General features: G+C 51.4%; 1 protein-coding gene across 1 annotated transcript in view; it reads right to left on the bottom strand.

Moving 5' to 3' along the window:
- The window catches only part of LOC122369379 (girdin-like), a 114,718-nt gene that overhangs the window by 19,202 nt on the left and 70,206 nt on the right, over nucleotides 1-25,310 (bottom strand). Inside the window, exons 4-8 of the mRNA XM_043344084.1 lie at nucleotides 20,730-20,936; nucleotides 15,042-15,179; nucleotides 12,290-12,459; nucleotides 6,819-6,900; nucleotides 5,757-5,935 (exon numbers count right to left, since the gene is read on the bottom strand). Of these exons, the coding sequence (XP_043200019.1) occupies nucleotides 5,757-5,935; nucleotides 6,819-6,900; nucleotides 12,290-12,459; nucleotides 15,042-15,179; nucleotides 20,730-20,936 (776 nt within the window). The remainder of the gene's footprint in view (nucleotides 1-5,756; nucleotides 5,936-6,818; nucleotides 6,901-12,289; nucleotides 12,460-15,041; nucleotides 15,180-20,729; nucleotides 20,937-25,310) is intronic.

Raw genomic sequence — 25,310 nt, 5'->3', positions numbered from 1 at the left:
GCAAGGATTATGAAGCATTCAATTTAGGAAAAAAAACTTAAAGCGGTCAAAATCCCAGGTGACATGAGCTAGGAACAATTGAGAACAATCCTCAGAAACGGTAATCGCATTTGTTTGAATGAAAATGACAGGAAATACAAATATAATTATTCATGCACGCAAGGATGTAATTATGATAGCGCTAACGGCTAAATGGGTTCGGCCAATGGTGTAATTTCCAGCCAGCTTCCAGTTACCATGTATTTCAGAATTGCATCAACGTACATCCGCTTTTTTATATACCCAAGCATAGACCCCTTTAAACATGGACTGTGCACTGGCTTGGCCTAATCGACATTTGAGGCAAAATTTTACAAGCTTCTTAAATCACTTTAAATTGGTAGAATGGCCGCGAAAAATTATCTACAGATTCGTCTGGCCTTCATCTTTTGAATGAAAGTTCTATAATCATAAACAATTAAATATTTTTGGATAAAATTGATCTTTTGTAGACTCTGTTCTCTATCGCAACTGCAGGATTAAAATATGCAACCGAACGGAAGTGTCCCTTAACCCTCGCCCGTAAACGGCGATCTGCCACCTTCGCCCATGCAGGGGGGGGGTTGGTGCGACCCCCCCCTTGGCGTTTGAAAACGGAGCGTCGTAGAGCTTAGCGGAAAAGACCAACGGATTGCTCTCGCCGAGATCTCGCGATTGGTGGTATATTTTTTGGTCCTAGGTCAACATTTGACCTACTTTTGACCGGTCAAAGGTCAAATTTTCGGAAAAATAGACTTTTTTCAACTTTCCGCGGCGATTGCGGCAAAACGGTGGGAGATATCGACTTGAAACCTTCACTATCGTGTTCCTTGATCAATTCTCTATCGTTTGGTATGTATTTCGTTTCCCTAGCTCTAAAAATGGCGCGTTGGGAGCGCCGGAAGTCGGCAAGGTCACAGTCGGCGGCAGAAATTCGAAAAATCAAAATTTAAATTTTTGAAATCTGATTGTATTTTTGGATTTGGAAGGTCCATTTGCTCCCTATAGAAGCTAATATTGCTGCATATTCCCATTGAGGTGACAAGAATTAGCAAAATAGTGGTTCGGGCGCTTTTCAAAAATAGTACCGGACGCTGTTCCTCTTGTGACGTCATAGCTCCGTGACCTGACCTGACCCGGTCAAGTTTCTTATACCATATGATAGCCAATACTTGCCCCAACATGCATGGGAAGTTTCATCACGATCCATCAACCGATGTCCGTACCACCGGCAGGAAACCTCGGGCGTTGGCACTCAGTTTGTGAAAATCCGGCCGGAGGCTGTTCCCTTTGTGACGTCATAACTCCGTGACCTGACATGACCCGGTCAAATTTTTTTTTTATCAAAAGATGCGCAAGGTTTGCCCCATAAGGTACCCAAAATTTGGCGGCGCTGCGCGCCGCCGTTTTTGCACTATTTCCGAAAAACCTCAGGGGGGGGGGTTGCACCAACCCCCCCCCTACATGGGCGAGGGTTAAGACGACAAACGTGACGCGATATGCAGCGAAATTTTGGAAAATAAAATCTTTCACATGGTTGTTATGCACATCGAAGGACATCTCTGTCCATCTTGCTGTCCATCTGTCAGTTTTTGAAGTGTATTGGTAAGTTTATTCATGTTTTAATTGTTAACACTTCGCTGATATGTAGATTTTAGTAGGCATACATTTTTAAAATGGCACGTAAATGTGCTGTTCTTAAATGTAGATCTGGTTATAAACAGAAAAAGTCTGTTTTCAAATTCCCTGTGGAGAAAACCCGTCGTCAGAAGTGGATAGAGGTACTAAAGCCCCTGAAGCCAATATCTCTGGACTACAGTGGAGTGTGTGAGCTGCATTTCTCGACGGAGAGTTTTTGCGAGGAAGCACTAACAGCCAGAAGAACTGACCGAAAAAATCTGCGTTTGAGACCAGATGCAATTCCAAGCATATATACGCTGCCCATCAAGTAAGTGCCTGACTATATATATATATATTTTTTTGTGAGAAACTACCATTTCGTCAAAATATGTAAAGTAATCGTAACGAACTTCTCCAAGTCTTCTGACAGAGTGTGTGTGGGTAAATATTTTGCGTGTGGATGGCAAAATCTTTTTCTCCTAATAAAAAGTTTGAGTGCTCATCATCGCTACACCGACTGAACGATTGCCTTGCCACTTTCAGCCATTGATACGATTAACAGTGTCTGTAAAATGTACCTTTCAAAATGTTGATATTGGTGACCTAAGGTCAGGCCAATTTTGTGACCTTTTCATTTTAACCGCGCTCTCTGGAGGCTAAACCGTTGATCTAAGGTCCAATCTAAGAACACATTAGCGAAAGAGCGTCAAAAGAGATATCTGAAATGCGGTTTTGCACGGCGCTGTAGTTCTGGTTTCCGATTTATGCGCCAGTTTGTCGAAAAATGTTGAAATAGGTCATGTTTGACCTTTGAAGACCTCTGGTGACCTGACCTTTGACCTGACCATAAAAATGACTGAAGTAGTTTCGTAATTAAGTTAAAGTAACAGGCGAACAATGAATTAAGTAAATACGCATTTCTTTTCTTTTCAGCGACGGCGGGGATGAGGCCGAGGTGTCTCAACGTCCCACGTCGCGCGCAACGCCTACAGCGAGGCGGGAACAGCAGAGGCAGATCTGGAAAAGTCAAGAAGACACCATGTTTCAGGAGGAAAGGGTGCTCTCTGCTGTTGAGATGGCCGAGAAACTGGCTTCTCACACTATGCCGTCGGGATTCATTCTCGTCAAGATGCCAGCGACTGAGCTGAAGGAGGACGTTTTGTCCATCCGAATGGAGACCCTGGACGTAGCGCGAGGCCCTCTAGTGGTGCGCAGTTTGACGATATATCAAGATCTGCGGTACCAAATGCATGTGTCTGGCCGAGAATTGTCTACCTCCGCCACTGCCCACTTGGTAAGGAACACAGAACGATTTCAAACCACGTCGGAAGTGCTGAACGTGCTGGCGTTTCTAAAGGCGCAGCCTCTAGAAGAGTGCACAATGACATCCTGCCTGGAACTGCTGCAGAAGCTGGCTGAGGACGACACAACCGACTGCAGAGTCTTCAGTGGGTTCGCTGTCGAGCAGCTCCGACTGAGGACCTGTCCCAGAACCGCCCGCAAGTACAGCCCATCACTCCTCGGAACAGCTGTCATCTGGAGCCGGACAAGTCCCCAGCTATATGAAGAACTCCGAAACTCTGGACTCTTCATCTTACCGCACCGGTCCACACTAAGGAGACTTACGTCTGCACTCAGTGTCCAGGAAGGCCTTGAAATCGGTACGATGAAGTACCTGCAGATGAGGAACGCGAAGCTGACGCCAAGAGAGAGGATAGTAAATCTCGCTATGGACGAAGTCTATTGCGCCCCAACGCTGGAGCTCGCCGGCGGAAGACTGCATGGGGAATCAAGTGATGGCTCTGGAAAAGCGACCACAACGCTTTTCTGTACCCACATTTCATCTGTCGCTGGCAGATACGAGGATCTGGTCACGATGTCACCAGTGGCGCACGTCACAACGCAGGAAATGGTGAAGATGTTCTTCAACGTAGTGAAAGGCCTCACGGAGCTCGGATTTCGTGTGGTCTCTGTCACCACCGACGGACATCGCACAAATCAAAGCTTCCACCGAGCGCTCGGAGATGGCACCCACCCCGAGTACATCGTGAACCCGTGGAGCAGTGATGGGCTGGGAAGAATCTACACGATGTTCGATACAGTCCATCTGTTCAAGAACATCTTCTTTAACTTGTTGAACAAGAAGACTCTTCTCTGCCCGCCGTTCGAAAAGACCGGAGCTGCCCTAACGGTGAAATCTTGTCACCTTGAGAAGCTTCACAGAATGGAGTTCGGCTCTCCAGTGAAGATGGCCTATCGTCTCTCCGATAAAGTCCTCAACCCGACGAGCATAGAGCGCGTGAACGTGAAGCTGGCAGACTCCGCGACCCACGAGACCACCATAGCAGGGCTCATGGTGTACAGTAAGGAGCCTGGGTGCGACGGATTCGCAGACACTGCCGAGTTCCTGAAGATAGTAAGGACTTGGTTCAACATTGTGAACGTGAAGTCGCCATACAAGCACGTGGCCAAAAGGGACGATTTACTCAAGCCCATCTGCCTGGAGAATGAAGACGGTCTGAAGTACCTGGAGAAGTTTGGCGCTCTGATGGAGGACTGGGATCGACAACCGGGAACAGCAAAAATCTCCTCTGACACTCTTCGGGGTCTCGTCCTGACATGCAGAGGCCTGGTGGGCCTGTCAAAGTACCTGCTGCAGGAGTGTGATTTAGAGTACGTCTTGCTAGGTAAGATACAGTCGGACCGCATAGAGGGTCACTTCGGCCACCTCAGAAAACTTGCCGGTGGCAACTTCTGGGCCAGCCCGCGCCAGTTTACAGAAGGCGAGGCTATCATCCGTGCCAAGAGCCTGCTGTGGCTGTCTGGGTACACTCCGGATGAAGTAGCGGTAGATATGCGGCTCGTTACTCAGCAGCGAGAGGAGAACGACCACCGTGTGGCAACAGAGCTAACACAGATCGCTGCGGAGTCTCTCCCCGCTGAGGAAGGACCAGAAGAAGGCAAGGACGCGGTGTTTCACATGGCCGGCTACTTGGCCCACGCTGTGCAGAAGAAGCACAAATGCAACCCTTGTCGTGACCTTCTCGCGGATGGCCATCGCAAAATTTCTGTGAAAATAGCAGTCAGCGGAGCTGAGGAGCAGGAGGCTGCCGCTACATTCACAGACCTGCTGAACCGGGGAAAGCTGCTCCAGCCATCTGCCACTTGTCTCAAAATCACTGAGGACATATGCTCCATCTTCAGGTCCCTGAGAGTTGAGGCTAAAACCCGCGCCATTTTGTTTGGGTGCACAAACCCCAGGAGAGTGTTTAAGGAGATCTCGCTGAACCTCTTGGAAGAAAAAGAAGGCTCCCAGCTGGAGTGCGCGGCTGGTCACAAACTCAGCAAACTCATCTTGCCCACCATGGCGGGGGCGCTGTTCAACGCTTGCGTCTCCAATCATGCCAAGGACCTGAACAGCCTAGCACACGCCGAAAAGAGGCCAAAGCAAGCACAGGGACGCGCTGGTCGAAGAAACTCGGATTCCGACAAGATCCGAAAGCTGACTGGATCGAAATGAGTGATCATTTGAACGCCTACGTTCTCCGGAACCTGATCTCAGGTTCTCAGGTGCATTCAGACTTCGGGTCAGAATTGGGTGGGAAACTACTGAGAGAAGTAAATAGGAAGGCATGCATGTGTATTTTTGCACAATACAAAATAAACTACTCGCAGCATTTTTTAATAGTTTTCGTTTGAAAGGTGGGGTGTTTAACTAAGCGTCAAGTTTCGAGGACAGCGCAACTTTATGCGGGAGTCGATCCCCGATCATTAAAGTGCAGGGGTCGCCCCCCTCGCCCTGACCTCTCCGTTGGCCATGTCCCTTAGAATAAGTTAGTTGCGTTTCTTTTAAAGCTATTGTGATTATGAATTATCTAAAGCGCAACAAAAAGCACCGAATCGAATGTAATGCTAGATTCATTGTTTACATAGGAGGCAAAATTTTGCCTCAAATGTCGATTAGGCCAAGCCAGTGCACAGTCCATGTTTAAAGGGGTCTATGACCCAAGCTACGCTGAATACTCAGTGTCGGTATCCACCGGCTACAGGCTGTCTATGAGCCGCAGTTCGGCTCCTCTGAGCCCCCCTCTGACCCGGACCGCTCCTGCCGTCCTCACCTGTTGTCTTCCCGCAGCTCGTCCACCCGTGAGCGATAGAACTCGATGTCGCTCATCCGGTCCCGGTAGCGCTGTAGCTCGGCCTCCAGCTTATCCACCTTGTTGGCGCGCTCCTGAACAATGTCCAGCTCGTCCCGGTACGCCTTGGCCGCGCGGGCGTCCTGCACCAGCTCCAGGTTCTGCGGGGGTGCGGGTCAGGTCAAAGGTCAGATCATAGGTCAGATCATAGGTCAGGTTATGGGCCAGGTCATAGGCAAACCGCAACAATTCTGCCAACAAGATTAAATTACATGGTTCATTCATGCAGGGCTTACATGTATTGCTATGAACCAATGCAAAAGCCACCATTCATCATGGAGTGAGACCCAACGCCGAGGCCGCAGCTCAATCTTGCGTACAATAACAGCTCCAGCCCGGTCATATGTTAGTACAGAGGTCTATTTAGTGATCCAACTAACCACAAATCGCAGGGAGGTAGGTAAGTGTAGCGCACATGTCAAGAAAGTTAGAGGTTGGTACCGAACCCAGGTTATTATTTCAGTCCCTTGCAAAGTTTCCGTGTCAGACTCATCCAACACAATAACCGGCTATTATTGGGCAATTTGCACGTCATGCAGTTATAACAAATAGGTACGGGGGTCGGCATGAAGGAAGAACGTTTTCGCACCTTCCGGAACGAACGTTTTAATGACGACATCATACACCATGAAGTTGACAAAAGAAGACCAGTTAAATTGTTCCACAAAACGGTTTGGTAACTGGACCATTTTAAATGCGTCGATAATTGGCAATTTACGTAAAATATTGGCGAATAAGACGTAAACTGACTCCGAAAACTGGCATTGCAAAGGAAGTGTGTTTGATGCATTGCTCAGTGTGCTCCCAAGCCTCAATTTCAATTCGCGTCTTGCGGGCACCTCCCGTAAACATTGACAATTGACATGCGCGATATTAACCCTCATTTCATTTTCCAGAGTGTCAAGGAAGCGTGGTTGGCGAGTCGTGTCCAAGATAACGACACTGGTGAGTGGTGGGGTAGGGGATGCGGCGCTCGCTACTGACCTCCGCTCGCAGCTTGCTCAGCGTCTGCTTGTTCGTCTCCAGCTCCTCACGAAGCTCCAGCAGCTGCTCCGTCTTCTCCTCACTGCAAACACGCAGAGAAGCGGGTGTCAAATGAGGAAGTGTCACCTGGGTTTCGTACACCTATAGCGTAAGCTCGTTAGACGCTATAAGTTGCACCTTATATTTACTGCCTACAGACGACCTCCGACATGCACTTGACACGCATTAGGCCTTTCTGGGTGTTTTTTTTTCGCCATAAGAAAAAGGGGTTCCCGTCTTGGTAGCATATGTCCAGCCCAGCTCATCCTAAATCCATCAACAAAATATTCGTCAGCGGTATTTGCCGATCTCAATATCGAACGTCCATCCCACAGCCAGACACTGGAATCGCACCTCGATTCGGCCCGCACCGGCCGCCCCGGGGCGGGAGCCGTCGTTCGTGACCGACCACCTGAGACGCGCAGTTCGGTCCCGAAGAACAATGGAGCAGTTACAAACAATTAGCCGTGGCCGCCGGTCTGTGTGTATGTGTGTGCGTCAGCGTATGTTTGTATGTTCCCAGCGCTCGGCTGTTCGCTCGTAGAGTCAACGACACCACCAGCTCACCGCTCAGCCGGCGCCGAGGTCCCCGTGAGCGACTGTCGTGCGCCATAGCCCTGAAGGAGACCTTCAGTGAGACCCAAACCAACACCACGAAACCATCGGTACTTGGTGTGTATCAAGCCACTGTTGACCGACTAATGATACTCGTCCCAAATTCGACTTGAACAGTGCACAATGACCCAGACTGCGTAGAAAATAACCCATCACAAGCCCTCTACCACTTCCCAATCACATGGCCGTACATAGAACTAAACAAGCCCGATGCGCGCCCCAATACACATTACACATGAACCAATGCCGTGCGCGTGCGCCGCTACAACGGCGCACAAAAAGCGTCAAACGGGCGCCGCGCGGCCGCGTCATTACATCTCGACTCATTTCCATTCGGTTTTTGTGGCCGTCTTCGCCGCAGGCCATAGGACACATTCCGAAGTCCGAACCCTTCCCGGTCGCTTCCTCATGCTGCTCTGGACTCACGGAATGGACTCGGGCTTTGCTCTAGATTCCGACAAATATACTCTGATGGCGGCCCTGTTTACGAGCTGCTGAGGCTCCTCAGCGCTTTCCGCTCCAATTCAACGCTAACCCGCGATCGGGCGCAGCCTCCCGTTCACCCTTCTATACCTCACACAGCCCCAGAGTCCGACCCTACGACTCTCATGACTCCTCCCATGCCAGCGGCCCACCGCCGGGCTCAACTAAGGCGCTCCGACGGGCGCTTGATTTACAGCGGGACATTGATTTTCCTTAGCGGTCGGCGGGGCGGTAGATCACGGCATACCAGACAGTTTCAGCCCTCACCGACCGCAAGCTGATGCAGTTGTGCCATGGAGCTGGTGGCCCGGGAACTGACGAAAGATGGCCCTCAGAAACGATGCTGGCGGATGTATGGTCGAAATAAGTAATATGTGTGTACGATTAACAGGCAAATGATCGCGCTTGATCGCAATGGAGCTTAGTTCAGCATCAGCCTCTTACGCATCCATGTATACGGGTAGCAGTTAGCACTACACAATACACAACCGGTGAGGCCTAGCTAACCACATGGGGTGCCAGTCGCGAACCAGCTGATCCATCACTGAGCTGAGCTATTATGCATGCCGGTCGGCCCAGATACAGCGGATCTCTCAATATCCGGACTGTGGCCACAGAGCATCGCCGCCAAAGGAGGAACACCGACCATGCACGGTAAGGCAATGGGTCACGTCATGCGCGGTGGTGTCCCATTTCTGACGGTCAAATAGCGTCCGTCTTTAGCCGGGACGAGCCATCACCGGCCGTCGCCGTCGCCACTGGGTTACCGCCGGGTCACCGCCGGGTCACCGCCGGGTCACCTGCAGTCACCAGTGGATTCGCTGCCTATCAGGGTCCGGCGACCGTCCGTTCCTCCACTGTGCCCGGAAGACAGAGTCACCACACGTCCGGCACTCAAGCTCCAAGCCAAGGAGGTCCACGGCGGTCAAAATGAGATCTGGGGCGCGCCCGCTGTCCGTCCGTCGGGTCACGCGGTCAGCCCGGGGTCACGGCCCGGTGACCTCGCGTGCCCTGCGGGTGCGCCGGGGTCACCCGCATGCGTCGACTGGGGCTCGGTGGAAAATGAGCGTGCCGGAGTGCGTCGAAGGTCGGTGACGAGACTGGGGTGGTGGGGGCCAGACGGGAAAGGACGATATGGCGAGAATATGTCACAGGAAGCCCCGGGTAGCATCTGATGGGACTCAGTGTTAGGGGTGAGACAGGTCAGGGGTCAGACGATTCCTTCTAAGGTGAGATACAACAAGACGACCCAAGGTCCTTCAGTATGTCGAGACATTCGGAGTTGCAGCCTGCTTTGTACTCAACGGAACAAAGAGAAAACCCTGTGTTCGTGTTTGCGAGTGACGGTCCCTGTGCCACAGGCACCCAAAGACGAAACTTAGCAGCAGCTATCTGACCACATACAGTGCACAGTGATGCAAATGGGGTTCACGAGTGGCCATAAATACCAAAAAGTCAAGTTTACCAAACCGAGTAAACCTCTATATGGCTAATCAAAGAAATGTTTGGCGCATCTGAAATCACATAGTTTTCATATTTGTGTCAAAACCGGTCTCGTGTATGATTGTCAGAAGTCGTGACATTTTCTATGTCGTAAAATGACTGTCAGATACTCGCAACTTCAAACGCCGCTAGCGTGCGTTCATTTCATACAAATGACAAAATTATACATGGCAATGATCCCTAAAACCTGCTGCCTCTCATGCCGGGTCACAAAAAGCCGCATCTTTTTTGGTTTGACGGTGATCTAATCATTTGTCATCATGTTGCAATCGCAGTTTTTTACTAAGAAATATTTGCTTTCGTTTCACCTACAGCAGTTTACACAATGTGTGCCCGTTAGTGCATCATACCATATCATTCCCTAACCATTTCTGAGTCACACCGTGAAAAAATTAAGGCGCTAGCACAGGGCAGACCGGCGCTATTGAAGTTTTTGTCCGGCGCGGTGGGGTGTGGCGTTCGGGGCGGATTGCTTTCACCGCGGATCGCAATTTCGACAGACGTTTAACTTTGAACTGCTATAAGTAGGTCAAATATTGACCTTAAGTCAAAAGTAATATGCTCACTCGCGAGATCTTGTCAAGAGCAATCCGTTAGTTTTTGTCGCGAGGCGCTAGGACACTTCGTTTAGGAACAGCAGAGGGATGCACCAACGAACCCCCGCTGAGGCCGCCCGCCCGCGGCGCGGCCGCCCGGGCTGCCCACCGCGCCGCGGCACCCGACCGCAACGGACGAAAACTTTAGTAGCGCCGGTCAGCCCTGTGCTAGCGCCTTCATTCTTTCACAGTGCGGCTCAGAAATGATTAGGGAATGCTATGGTATGGTGCACTAACGGGCACACACTGTATAAACTGCTTTAGGTGAAACGAAAGCAAATATTTCTTAGTAAAAAACTGCGATTGGATCATGATGACAAATAGTTAGATCAACGCCAAACCAAAAGAGATACAGCTTTTTGTGACCCTGCATTAGAAGCAGCAGACCTTGGGGATCATTGCCATGTATAATTTTTGTCATTCGTATGAAATGGACGCACGCTGTCGGCGTTTGAAGTTGCGAGTATCTGACAGTCATTTTACGACATAGAAAATGTTACGACTTCTGACAATCATACACGAGGCCGGTTTTGACAAAAACATGAAAATCATGTTTTTTCAGACACCCCAAACATTTGCCTGACTGACCATATTACGATTTATTCGATTAGGTGAATTTGAAATTTGGGCCTTTTCGGTATTTATGGCCACTCGTGAACCCCATTTGCATCACTGTGCAGTGCAGCGCTGACCACTGACCAGGGACAATAGACAAAGGGCGCCACCACATAAACCGCCGAACGTGGGTCACTGTCCGCAGAGCGTAGCTTACCTTCGAGACCAATGACCAGGGGCCAGGGACCACGGGTTCAAGACCACGGGCAGACCATATATTCAGGACCACTAACAGCCGCCGCGCTGGCCCTACCCAAAGCGTGCAGTTCGTCTCACGCCACAGTGCACGACTGTGTGTTATTCTGTCAGTATAACGGAGGAATAATATAAAATTCTGTCAACTCCAACGATAAAAGCCGCCTTCACAGCCTCGAAATAGGCGAATACGAGCTGGGTAAAAACTGATCATAAACAGTTCGTCCAGCTCACTGAATGGCGAAGGTTTCGAGGAATGCCCTAAGACTGTCAGTCCATCGTATGGGCATGGGAAACCCCATGCAGTTATATGCCAGTCCCGGTCACCGGCGTCCGGTAAACGCTGTGGTCTACTGTATGAATCTAGCGCAGCGGCGGTACGGCCTGCGAGCCCGCCCACTTCCTGCCGGGTCAGCCGCAGGTCGCTCCAGTCACGAGTGACACGACCGGTTCCTCGGCTCATGACGTCAGCATCCTGACGCTAACCCCGCCGCAGAGCCAGCCGTAAACCTCCTGGTACTCGACTGACCGGGATATATTATACAGCCGGCATATGCGGAACGGATTGATACTGGGTCGAACCGGAGCGCGTGATCCTCACGAGCCAGCGGCGGAGCGTGGTTATCAATAGCGTCACGCCCCGACCGCACACCGCAGATTAAACGCAGATACACGGAGGTCGTGAGAGGTTCGTGGCGCCCACGGCGAAAAACGCCCGCTTCGGCCAGTTCGCAGGAACGGCGGAGATAAAGGGGTGTTCAGAGCGGACCGGAAACTACAGAGATAAGTTTATGGCCAGGGTTGGGCCGGTCGATAGTGAAAACTGATAGTGATTAGTGATCCGTTTAGTGCTCAGGCTTAGCAAGTTCAATCGACGCAGAAAGAGCAGATTTGTGCTGTCACCTGATGCAAATTAGCGAAAACAAGAATATTATCGAAACATTAGGTAAGTATTTGGTCATGTTGATTGCACCAGCACAGGCTCGCTATAATAAAAAATGTAAATTAGACTTTACGTGAAGCCAGAATTGATGTTCCGTATGTTAGACCTTTGCAGAGGCCCAGTCACTCTAAGAAAACAAAGCCTTCATTCTTCCCCGAAAGTGTTGACGCTATGGAAACATTCTCGGAAGCCTGCGGAATGTTTAGCCGGCGCATAACTTCCTCGTCCACCGTTCAACTCATCTCCAGAAAGGTAAACAATCTCTCACTCGTTTTAGAGCTCGGTCATTATCTACGCGTTAGACCGGTTCCGTGAGTACGAAAAAACATCGTAGAAGCAAGCGCGATTTATAAAAGCACCTTCTTACAAGCCCTGTTCTTTTTGTGCTGATTTGGCTATTCTCTTTTCCTCTTGTCGCGCACAAAGCCCAGGCGTCAAACGGGGACACCGCCGCCGGCGGGTAGGTAGGTATTGGTACTCACAGCTCCTGTTTGACCTTGCGCAGTTTGGCCTTGCAGTCTGCCAGCTCGACCTGCAGGTGGGTGGCCGGCTGGCCGGAGCCCTGGCGACACCGGGGCTGGCCGGGGCTGTCCGGTGGCCGGCTGGGGCCCCGCTCAGAGAGGTGCTCCTGCAGCACCAGCTCCACCAGACGCTGCAGAACGGCACGGGGGGCGGGTTACACGCTGCGGGTAGGTGTCTGATCGGCACAGGACAGCCACAGGGAATAAGGTGACGAGCGTCTGCAAGTCTCACACATGATTTTACCAACAAATTTGGGTCCCGGGCACGTCGACTATACGTTCGTGAGGTGTTTTTGGTATAGAAGCTGGAGCAGTCTCGTCTGTCTCAGCCATCTTTGGCGTTATTGTTGGATATCCCAGACATTACACAATCAAAACACCGTTAGATCGTATTATCCACATGTACCGGCTTCCAATTTCCCACCCACTCAAATGCACCCGGTTCCTTGCTTGCAGCAGTTGCAAAAGCAGCGCCAATCTTCCGCCAAGCTTTATCGTCCCCACTCTCGAAAAGGCTCAATTCGCTCGGCATACACAATATTCGCGGGCTGCTGCACTTCGTGACCTCATATAACATGATGTTGGCCCATCAAATAAAGCCAAATGGCGTTTATCCTGTATTATGCATAATTTACGGGTGTGAGGTGGATGATTGTGCCCGTCCATGAGCAAGCAGGCTGCTCGGCGTAATTTGAGACCTGCAGCGCAGCGACCCCTCACCTCGGCACCTCATTTGAAACCAGCCTGGCTTCGCAAATAGATTGAGACGGATGGAATTTCGAGGATCGACAGGGAATCTAAATTCGGTCGCGACAGCGCCGTTGTCACCAAATGCTGGCAGAAAAAAGTTCGGAGAACGACAGCTTCTTCATTCGGCGCCACGTGCTCTGAAAACTGAGTAAAGCGAATCAACAAAACCGCACCAGAATGCAGAATGAACAAACGCCACCATTTCCTCCATTTCCAGCACTGTTGGCGCTCCCAACGCTTCTTCCCCTACGACGGATTGAAAAGTATCCTCCGTCATCCCTGCGGCCTCTGGTGTCACTACCATATCCCCCTCCGGTCATTGGCACGCCACAGGGCGCACACACTGGAATTGGATGGTCTCTGGGTCCCTGGTCCCTTTCTACCAAATAGAGCTGGTGGCTCGGCGACGAGACGTTATTACAAGAGCTCAGCCGCCGTCTAACGGAGCTCCAGTGCGGTGGAAAACATGCTCGGAGATGTGTGCGGCTGGTTTGCAGCTATGATAAAAAAGCAAGTCATTCCAAAACGCACACCGCGTGCACTTCCAAAAATAATGATAAGTAATATAGGCCATGAAAACAAAAGCAGCTTTTTGATACCTCCCAGGATTACTATCATATCTGATCGGCAGTCAATTGTGAGGCGATTAGAATCTGCTCGTCATGTAATACCGGCACGAATCTCCATTCAGCATGTCTGGAGTGACCTATAATGATAACGGGAGCTGACATGCTGGAACTAGGTACGTAGGTACTTCTAGTTCGCACGCGACAAGCAAGGGTTAGGCGAATTACGAGATGTATTTGTGAAGATTTGTGGTTCTCGAGCTTCCTAGTAGCCAACTGAAAACCGGCATTCTCACGAATTACAGTGAATTACTTTGCAACGGTCCATTCAGATTGATCCCGTAATCTTCTTTTCTCACGTTCTTCTCTTTGGCTTACAACAGCGACCAAATAAAGCTGTTCAGCAAATGAATACATCAAGTATATTCTAAGTCCGCGTCTACAGTAAACATGCAAACAAGGCAGCCCGGATGGTGCCACTACCCTGCACCTCCGTGAACTTCGCTACGGTGGATGACCACTAACCATCATCTAACTATAGCCGGTACGCTAAACCGTACCGAGAAACCGTCGAGTGAGGATGGTCACCATACGGCAGTGACCATTACCTATACTGTCTCAGAACGCGGTAGCGTGATGCGAACGGCGAAGGTCAGGGCAGCCGGTCGGCCGTGACGTGTCACGAGCCCTCACGATACATCACGTACCGTCAGAAAACATCACAGCCGGTCACGGAATGTAGAGGAAGCACTCGGCTTAACACTGAACTGTTAGATTAAATGAAAGAATCATCACCTAGCGAGACAAGAAAATACGACAAATTTATGTAACAAGCAATTTACAAGACAGCGACTTATGTTCCGTCAACGTGTTTGATCTTAAAAATAGTTGTTTCGGTCTTAATGGACGATAGAAACAGGCTACAGACATCTGTGCAATCTTGATGAACAACATATTACGGACAAGAGCAGAAATGTAGCCCAAAACGGGAAGAAGAATACATCATAAGTTTTTTTTTCTGTTAAGTCATGTGTATCATCTGGTCTAAGCAGGACCGCGGCATCGTTATCATATAGTAAATGTCAAGTCTTCTAAGCATCTAACTGTAACAAAGCTTCGGTACATACATAAACCAGTAAAAAGTTATAGGTATGTGGCATTAGATCACAGCGATAAAACGACATCCCAGGAAAAAAAACTTCGGAAATTCCCACATGAACTGTCTATATTTATCCATTTTATCTTTTACCCACCCCATGTCTCAGTCGCAACCACTTCCCCATCCCGTATACCACCCACGGTCCCTCTCTTACCATGTTGAGGTCGTGCCTCCCCCCCCCCCCCACTCACCATGTTGAGGTTTTCCCTCCCCCGTCCCCCACGGTCCTCTCCCTCACCATGTTCAGGTCGTCTCTCTCCCGCACCAGTCGTCGCACGTGGCCCACCAGCAGCTGGAGGTGCGGGTCGTCGTCGGCAGAGGCTGCCTGCTGGTCGCTCCACTCCTGTGTCCACACCGTCTCCGGGTTGTCCGTCACCTGTCGGAGAACGGGGCGGGTTAGACAGCTGGAAGTACAGGTCTCGGCGGGTCCTTCACGGGGACGGCAGCGGTTTAGCTCAGTTGCAGATATCTTCCAAGCGCCCCGAGATCTAGCATCGTACATAGTGAGTGTGCGTAGTGCGTAAGACGGGCCTAGCAAAGTTACATTCGCCTCAGAGGATCTGCCGGGTGCATAGCCTCAGAAGGTCCAGCTGCGGACATGGGTCGAGCTTTTCCAGGAAAGTTGGTGGGGCAAAAAGTCATCATAACAGCAAGGCCCGACTGTCAAGTCGAATAAAATGCTAGGCTGAAACTATTCCTGTCATTACAGTGATAATCATTAGCATCGAAAAGACATTCAAAGGCTCATCAATTGATTTGCAACGCCACAAAGTCCTACAAATGAGCTGAAGTTGGTGGGGCACAACTCTTATTGGTGGGGCAAAATGGCAAGTTGGTGGGGCAGCCGCCCCACCAACTGTATAGGAAGCTCCGCCCCTGGCTGCGGGTACGCACAGCGGCTCCGCCCAGTCGCGGTGTCCAGGGCTAAGGGATTGCCGGATGCCGGACGAAGTGTCGGTCCCGGATGAAGGCCTCGTGACGTACCGAGGCTGCGTGGTCAGCACGGTCAGAGAAGGGCGTGGCCGACGAGAGCGCCACGATAACCAAAACGCTTCAGAGTCAGATTTCAGACCTCGTAAATGATTCGTGAACGTGACTGTCTCAATCAAGCTAAATCAAATGTGCCTGTGCAAACTGTTATTAGTAATGCAATCTTACCGCCGTAATTGACGAACGATATACGTATATTAATAATTAATGAAGCTTGATTAGTTATCAATTCAGCTAAGCCATCAGCTCAGTAGCAGATTTGTTATCGATGAAATTCCCATCAGAACCAACGCGGGACACAACACAATGGATCGAGTTGGATCGAGCCGTATAAATGGATCGAGTTGAAAACCGTAACTCCCTCGAGCATAATTTGACCGATATTTACCCCATTTTGAACCGGAAATGGTCATTTCCCTTGTCCGCAGACTAAAGGAATGAATGCATATTCAGCTTGGTTTACGAGACCCGGATTAGAATGATGGAAACCGGCCAGCAAACAACACTACTTTTACGGCATATTGTGACAGACATAACAATGTCCGTCCTGTAACAGCCCATGAAACCAATACCACGAATGACTGCTGGGGCTCACCTTCAGATCTGCCGCTGAGAACAGCGTGCCGCTCAAGTGGAGCTAATCACGATAATGGGGTGGCGTCCGGCACTAATGGGGTGCCGTCCCGACGCTTTACGGACCTTTCAATGAGCGATGCCCGTGATGGCGTGAGAACACGGGTGTCCGGTACTGGAGGGATGGGGAAGGAGGCGGACCCTGACAGACGCCACCGTCCGGGTCTGCTCACTTTCTTAGCTACTCTACTGGTCGAATGGTTATTCCAGTTAGTGTGCTCATTCTAATATGGCTAGTTTTTATGCTATGCATAGGCAAACGCATTACTCGCAAACACGTATAATGCATACGACTGAGAGTTACAAGACCGAGTCCTCAAGTGAAGAAGTGGACCGTATGAAAATAGCATGGATAATAATTAGGTTTTCGCAATAACTCACGATTGAAAATACGAAGGGCGCGATTGTGCTTTCATTTTGATCGTGATTATGAGCGTAAGCCAGACTTTTTATCAGACTGCGTATTACGAGGCAATGGTAGGGCCTACCGTATTATAATTAACCGTTATACACATTGTCTGAAATTGTTTGTGCATTTTTTGTTTTTTAATGTATAACGACAGTGATCGTATCACATGATCGTATCACATCTGGAAAGACAACTGTGGACAGGACAGGCATTGAGAGTGTAAATATCGACTATCAAAGTCGTTTTGCTTGGTCAGGTAACAGTTACACGGCGACCATTGAATTGTGCGTTTACATGTCTACATAGGATTTTTGTTTTTATTCAAAAAAGGCCCATCAGATGTCGATATCACAGCAAGAATCGCCTTGAAACTGGTCCATTTTTTCTTCGAAAAAGTGCACAAAGAAACGCGGCAACGCCGCTGAATTAATTCTAATCACATCAAATCCATTTCCTCCGTCGCAAGCCACCTGTCAGCGACCCAACAGCCTCTAAATGGAAACAACATTGAGCCTGTCCTCACCCCTGATTACGCTGGTGACCGATACGCTCCCCTGGGCGCCACATTGTGCGTCAATGTACGGAAGCAGGCCCCCGAAGGTGTACCAGGACAGCGTAAACACACGAATCGATACCGGCCGCCGGAGGAGGGCAAACAAATGGCCTCAGATCACGCTCTGGTTTGCAGGAGCACGCTATCCGTACGGCAGTTGGCGGTGAGAGACGAACCGAGAAAAAAAAACACCAAGCAAGTAAGGCAAATACTTCCCAAGATGATGGCAATACATTGTCCAGCGTTGGCATGCGTCAATTCACTGCAACATTCAACAGAGAAAAAGAGTGTGCCTTGTTATTTAGATTGTGACAAATCAAACTACCACCAATCGCCCAGCGAGCACGTTTACATACTCCTTTCTGCTAAAACCCTGCTCTCTACCTACACCGGAAGACTGGGGAGGGCGGGGAGTGTGCCAGACATCTGCGCCATTCACGCACGAGTCGACATACACCGCGCCCATCACATTACAGGACAACGCCCCCGGGGCTGTCAACACGGCTTACACAGCTCGGCGAACGGGATGTGGGCCACGGGCGCCGCCAGGCACGGCAAGAGGGGAGCAGGGGCGCCGACAGACACCGCAAAAGGGGAGCATGAGCGCCGACAGGCATGGCAGGAGAGGGAGCCGGGGCGCCGACAGAGACCGCAGAAAGAAGTATGACGTAGAGAACTCCACATACTTAGATTCACTAGGCGAGTCTATGGGGGAATAAGTCAAACGGAATTGTATCTGTAAGGCACAGGGAGCCCACAAGGATACGGTATTGTCATAAATGTAGTAATGGTCAGATTAGAGAGAGAGAAAGAGAGAGGGAAACCGAGAGAGAGGCAGAGAGAGCGAGAGAGCGAAAGCGAGAGGGAGAGAGAGAGAGAGAGAGAGAGAGAGAGAGAGAGAGAGAGAGAGAGAGAGAGAGAGAGAGAGAGAGAGCGAGCGAGAGCGAGAGCGAGAGCGAGAGCGAGAGCGAGAGCGAGAGCGAGAGCGAGAGAGGGAGAGCAGAGAACAGAGAGCAGAGAGAGAGAAGGAGCAGGAATGTCGGGGAATAAGCCCAGCCGGCCTGTCAGCCCCTAGAGCAATACATGTATATGGCGTCAGTTCACTGGTCAGCTCAGCTCCCGTGACGCCTCTGACCTATAGCTCACCCCAAAATGAGTCCGAACGCCCCAGGGAGCTCCAGGTCATCAGTGGACATCACCAAAATTGAATCACGATCCTCAGAAAAGGTTACAAATTTATCCAAGAGCGTTATCCCGACGCCGCACGGCAACAAGCTATTCGCTGCATCGCGCAAGAGCCCATCCCAATCACTTATATCAAATATCAGCACGGGAGCCATCGCACCACGTCACCACGTAATTGAGCTGTTGACAACCGTATCAGGTTACCAGCCCGCGGGTCGCCAGGAGGCTCATATGAGGCAGGCGGCGCATCGACTCTACAGAGACTGATCGTCAGTGGCTTCATCTACAAGACGACACGGCGCACTGAGGGAGGTAGGGCCGGTCACCGTTCAGAGGCGATGGTGCCAATAATGTCACCGATCGAAACCTCTCAACGGCAGCTTCTGACGCAACACCGCGACTTTTTATAGCTACTCGGTCTTTTTTGGTATGGTGTTCTGCTTGCTAGAGCACGGTCAGCACTGAGTTATATTTAGAATTTATGGTGTGCTGTAGTAGGAATAGCAAAAATAACGAATACGAATCCCGCTAATAACCGAAACAAGCCTGAGAAAAAAGCACCAAAACATAAATGGCGTAGTCCAGCAACGGTTGATCCCCATCTACACTGCACAGACCGAGCTGATTGAGGGTGAAATACAAATGAATGCAAATTCCCGTAAAAGTAAAAAGTTTTAAAAAAAGAATAAAGCAAGAAATTTGTATACGCCCTGAGTAACTGTTGCACCATTGACCAAAACTAATCCTCGTTCACCCATCTCCCTCCCTGAGGTCTGACCGTGTGAATCCACCCCGCCCCCTCCCCGGCCGTCGCTCCAGGCCGGCGCAGCTCAGACCAGCGGCGAGTGACGGCTGACAACCGAGACCAATCGGCCTCTAATCCGCGTGACGTGCTCGCACACGAGCACACAAGCACAGCGGAGAGCGCAGCAGCGAACAAACAGGACCGTCGGCCAACGGACCGACCTGGACCGGACCACCCAGGACCGCGCGGCGCGCCCACAGAGGGGCACACGCGGCGGAGGTGCGTGGAGGCCGCGATATAGAGCAGGCGTCTTGGAACGATTGACAGATATGGCAGGATGTCTAAATACAGTGTCTTCTGTGTTATGTTTTCCGAGAGATTTGTCTTTGAGCGGTTCCGAAGAGTTTACTCAGCGTCCGCTGTCACAGAGTTCTCTAATGCTATTTTTGCTAGCTGATTGAGGCCCAGCGCTGATCTGCAAAACTGTCTTCCCAAACTGACACGATGTAGGCATTGCTGAAGAACATATGCTGTTGAAGAGTCAGCATAACTCCGATAATAATTCAGAGGCCTCCTGGCTCACATTCATCATCACCTACCCCATAAATTCCGTCAGTTAACATCGCCACAACTAGGACCATTTCCAGATACTTGACATCGTTTTAAACTGCAGTTCCGCAGATAAATTACCCCGGCCAGAGCAGAAATCTCACCGATTACGGGTCGGCAATTTACTTCTCTCCAAGGAGCCCTAACGTCAGCATGAACGTCTGAGTTGTAGTTCGATCTCCACTAGGCCTGCCCCACTGGGAATATGGTCTGCAATACGGGATGCGGTCGAGCTCCTCCCTTTTCATACCAAGTTCGGGCCTGGACCAGGCACTGCAATGGTCATTAGTGGATCGCGTGCGTCAGAGGCGGTGTGGCCCAGTGCCCTCCATTGCGCCACGGGGCCCCCAGATGGAGATTGCCACGTAAATTACCCCCGGCAGAGCGTAATGTCACAGAGGGAGGGAGTGGTAGAGAGGGAGGGAGGAAGACGGACAGCCGGCACGGATCAGGGTAGACAGGCGGCCTAATAAGAAGGTATCATGCAAGGACTGTACTTAGCATTTAGTGCTCAGAATGAGAACTGTGCAATGAGCCCATCACAACTTGTGCAATTCATTAAGTACACCCAGAGTACACCCAGAGAGTCCTTGGACGTCTCCATCTTCCGACCTCGGACTCTCCCCATGCCGAGTTGTTTGTCCGCCTGCTCCGGACGAGTTCAGGGCCGATTTGCTCGCCGCAGTCGCCCCGACCCACCGCGACCGTCATGGTTACCCACTACCCAGCCAGCCTTTTTGTGCAACTCTCTGTTTGCTGAGTCCGCTCCTGTGACGTCATTAAATCTCCCTGGCCGACTGACCTGCTGAATGCACTCGACGATGGCGTGCTGCGTCTCGTAGTCCATCAGTTTGATGTTCTCGACCACCTTCTGTTTGCAGCTGCACTGTACGGCACATCCGAGCACTAGTAGGAGCAGTCTGCGCATCTCATCTGTGGCCGCCTCGGCCTCGGAGCCCAGGCGGACCACGTCTGGCAGGCGGCTGACCACCGTCTGACTGAGTACCACCTGGAACAGGCAGGCAGACAGAGCCATGGTCAGAAGCAGAGCACAAAACAGACAGGGTCACACAACAGACTATAGAAAGACACGAAGTCACAACAGACTACTGGATGACCAATACCACTACGGGCTGAAATACAACCACGCATGAACACTGGGACGAACATTAGTCGCAGCTACTGCACCTCACCCCTTGCTTCTATATTCACTTCATTAATCGCACTAATTGCTATGCAATCCTATCTAATATCTGGAGGGACCCGGCGACCCCGCGGTATGTCCACACGCCTGTGTAATATCGGCGACAGGATATGAGCGGGGCACCGGGGCGGAGGGCTATGCGGCCAATGAGATATGACAGGGCGTGGAGCTATAAGCCCGAAACTGGAGCCGGCCGAGATAGTCAGCAAGGATCGATACGGGGTGACGGAAAAGGGAGAGAGAGGCCGAGAGGAGGCGAGAGAAGGGAGAGAAAGGAGAAGAGGAGAGGAAAGGGTTTATTATCTCCAAAGTAGACAGGAGGTAGACGAAAATGAAGCCAGTGAGATAAAGGCGGTGACAGAATGATGAGGTTGAAGACGCGACGCGAACTCAGTCTAATATCCTTCTAAAATACGTCCCCCGTAACCTCCACAGTTTACACGTCGATGTTGTTACACTGTTTCCCGGACAGCTTTGCACAGCTTTGCAATGCCCGACGTGAAGAATCGCAAGGGTTGGAAGATGCAGGCAAGCTGTTTTGCTTGAATGCCTCACAACAAATGCCGAAAGTTGCAGCTGCTGTAGCTTCCGAACAATGCGGATCAGGTAGTCGGATCGGGTTTCGGATACATCCATTGTTGACTCTGATTTCTGAGTAACGGCGGTGCGGAGCTGGCGTTTTATCTAGAGCCGCGGGGCTGCCCCGGCCCTCTTACCCCAGGTTCCACGGAACAGTACAAAACGCGAAAGAAGATTGCATGACTTTACATCGCCAAGCTAAGGTCTTTGATTTTTAAGTCAACCGCGAAATACCCGCATTCCAGTGCAATCATCGTAAAAAGGCGTCAAGGAACTATATCTAGATAATCGCAAGACAATACCACTGGCATTTGTATAAGATGACATTTTTGATACTGTCGAACAGGTTTGTCGACGCTTTGTCACGAACCCACCGAGGTGCGAACGGAGCCCACGAAAACATCATGGACCTGCCAATCTGGGCTTGCCATACACCATGTTCAGATGCAATCACCCACTGCACTTCCATTGATCGGCGAGGAAAACGACCCCCGGCGCCCGATAGCCATCGGACAAACACGCGCGCCCCAAGGTGTCACAATTCGACACCGGTCGAAGTCGTCGTTAGCGCCTATCGGGCCGGAGAACAGACGTACACCAGGAAACTCGAGCCGCGCCGGACTGTTCCAAATCCGTGCGTTGGCGGCTGGCGGGGTGGGTGGGGTGCGGTATCTAGGCGGAACACCGGTCCACCTGCACCGTTCGTGAGGAGGCGGTGCCCGTGCCACCGGAGCGTCCAGCGTTCCGCTCTGTCCGAGCCGTGGAAGCGCTCCAAACATAACACGGCGCGGGAGCGCGCACACGCGCCCAGCTGTGGTCCGGGTTCGTCGGCCGTCACGCGCTCCGAAGTGAATGATTGCCCGGATCGTCGTCGAGCGACGGGCGCCCAAGAACCCGGTTCGAGCACACGTAAATGTCTCCCACGGAGCAACGGGATGCGAGTGATGCGCCACACACTGGCTGCTTGCGCCTACGGTGAGCTGAAACCTACAACGACCTCACAGAGCAGCAGCAGTGAAAACAGTTGCAGTGTCATAATATTTCAACAGAAACGCGTCGAGTAATTGTCAGCGGAAGAAGAGACCAAGCAGTATACCTCATCGCTGACAAACAGCTTGAGGCCGCGTTTGGAGCTCTCCGAAGCTTGCCAGGATTCCCAGGCCCACAGCCTAATCACATAGTGCCATTATCCACGGTGAGCCGGGCCCGACATGCTTATTATGCTCAGTTTAGTTCCAAACACCGTAATCAAAGCAGTTCCACCGGGCTCGGGAAGCGACTAAGTTAGGAAGTGATGCCCTAATCCAGAGGGAACGCCGCTCAGTCGCATTACACATTAAACGACCCCGAGAGCCAGATCAGTTACCCAACACTCGAGGTAATCTGGTAATGCTAGTCTAATGCACATGGACAAATGAGACACCAAGCGAGCATAACGCTGAGCTACGCCCATCGCAAAAAGTGTATGTCAATCAGTAGGTATTGAACGACGAATTATTGACACAATTGTCCAAACAGAAAACCATAGACGAGGGTGACCATAAACCACAGACCAAAGCGATAGCGCACCGATAATGCTCCCCTACATCACTGCATTAACGCAAGTGCTATCGCAGGTTATACATATAGTGGAGTCGCCACGTCCCCATGCTTTAGTATATCCATACGAACATACATGCTACACATCGAGGTCACTGAAGTCGACTAGACGCGACCCAAAGACGGAACGGGACGGTTTTGAGCTCCGGCGGTGAGCGGGACAGGCACGGGCGGGGCCGACACGCTCTCACGGAGAGCAGAGACGTCCACCGCACACGTGCGTCGATCCAGCGTCGAAAACGAACCAGAACTCCATTATCCTCACGCGTGTGAGCCTCCCTCGACTGTGGGATTTTACTCTTGGAGTGAGATACCTGGAAGCCATGATACAGCTGGCGGACAATACCTACAATCTACACGTGAGCGAATGCCGAAGCCCGAAACAAAGGCTGAGACTAATACGCACCAAAGAACAATCTTCCTCATTGCTCCCTTGTGTTCTGGCCTAGCTATGGCCAGCTCTGTCCATACTTATGTCCTTTCGCCCCCAACCGTCGGACGTCCTAAGGGTTCAGCCCGAGGACGATCATCCCTTTGTATTCCCTGGGCCCCAGCACAGTCCTTCCGGCCCCCGGCCCTGTTCAGCCCGTGCCTGCTCCGTCTCAGGGTCGAGTGGCTCTGAGACAAACAGAACCAGTGCGACGGGTGTGTGCCCGACACCGGACCGGGGCCTACAGCCGGCCACCGCAGTTCCCACGGGCACCCCGACAGCTTCCGACGCGGCCTCGAAAACAGGGGGCCGTGTCGGCCGGCCGAGGTTCCGGTGTTGATTGGACAGATATGGGGAGAGGGAAACAATCAGGAGGCGGGGCGTGAAACTTCACAGGTTGTGATTACTGCTTCAACGACGACTTTACACCTTTGGTTTTAAAATGAAGTTTGGGTTTTTTATTTACACTTGTTGGTAGACGAAAGAGACGAAAAAACACACATGTTGCACAAGCACAACACACATGTTGTGCAACCCAGGACAGCAGTTTAGCTGTGTGTCGTTTCTAAGCGTATATCCACTCACGCTGCCGCCCGATCTGACCCAAAGGTCGCAGGTCGCATCTCCAGGCCGCGGGCACCTCCCACGGCTGGTCGCCTACAATCCCTTCAGATTTCGCCCGCGCCTCAGTGCACCTCGGGCCACGAAGCGAGGTTCACCGCTCACATTCCCCTCCTCCACCGATTGCGGCCCGCCATTGTTGTGGCCCACGGGGCATTGTTTTGCCCGCGTTGCGTCATGAGGAAACCGCCAGGTAATCGGCCACGCTGCGGCACGCACACCGTCCAAGCGGGCTCCACTGAGCGGCCCTCGGTTGACCAAGATCTCAATGCATCAGCTGGTTCCTGCCCATTCCGTTGTCTTGAACCGACCATGTTGTTTGACAAAGCGTGTGCGTACGAATAAAAACGGCGATCCGACTTACCAGCCGGTGTCACTCTTCGGCTAAGCAACCAGACTCAAAGCATATGCGTCATCCCGAGTGGCGCTGGGAGAGAGAGAGTGTCAAGTCACATTTCTTCAGAAGACTAGCAACAGTTCTGACAATATCCGACTCATGGGCAGCGGCCAATGGGTCATTCGTCTACAACCGCGAGATCAATTTCAATTGAAACTCAGCTCTCTCCTCACTCGTGACTAAGTGGCCAGCCCTTGGAACCCTTTGGGACCCTCTGTAGTCTGTAGTCTGTGACACGCTGACATGCCAAAACAGATGCACCACACCGGCGAGTCTTGGCATCGAGTCACCGATACCGTCTGTATCGCCACGTCAAGCACAGCCGCCACCATTCAACACAGACTCCCCATACTATATATTGCACTCCAATCCCACGATCCCCAATGTTTTCCCGATGATGAGCCCGGCGTGATGTACCGGCTGACCGAGTTCCCTGCTGCGTGCCACGCTGGGATCACGGACCCGGGGGGCGGGACGGACGCTCACGCACGGCTCGGACGCTCGGATCGTCCCAGGGTGACTCTTTGTGCACGGAGCTGGTATTGGGTGGTCC

The sequence above is a fragment of the Amphibalanus amphitrite genome, unplaced genomic scaffold, assembly GCF_019059575.1.
Source record: "Amphibalanus amphitrite isolate SeventyFive unplaced genomic scaffold, NRLGWU_Aamphi_draft 001030F_arrow, whole genome shotgun sequence".
Lineage (NCBI taxonomy): Eukaryota > Metazoa > Arthropoda > Thecostraca > Balanomorpha > Balanidae > Amphibalanus > Amphibalanus amphitrite.
Note: the sequence above shows the minus strand (reverse complement) of the source record. Positions and strands in the feature narration are given on the sequence as shown.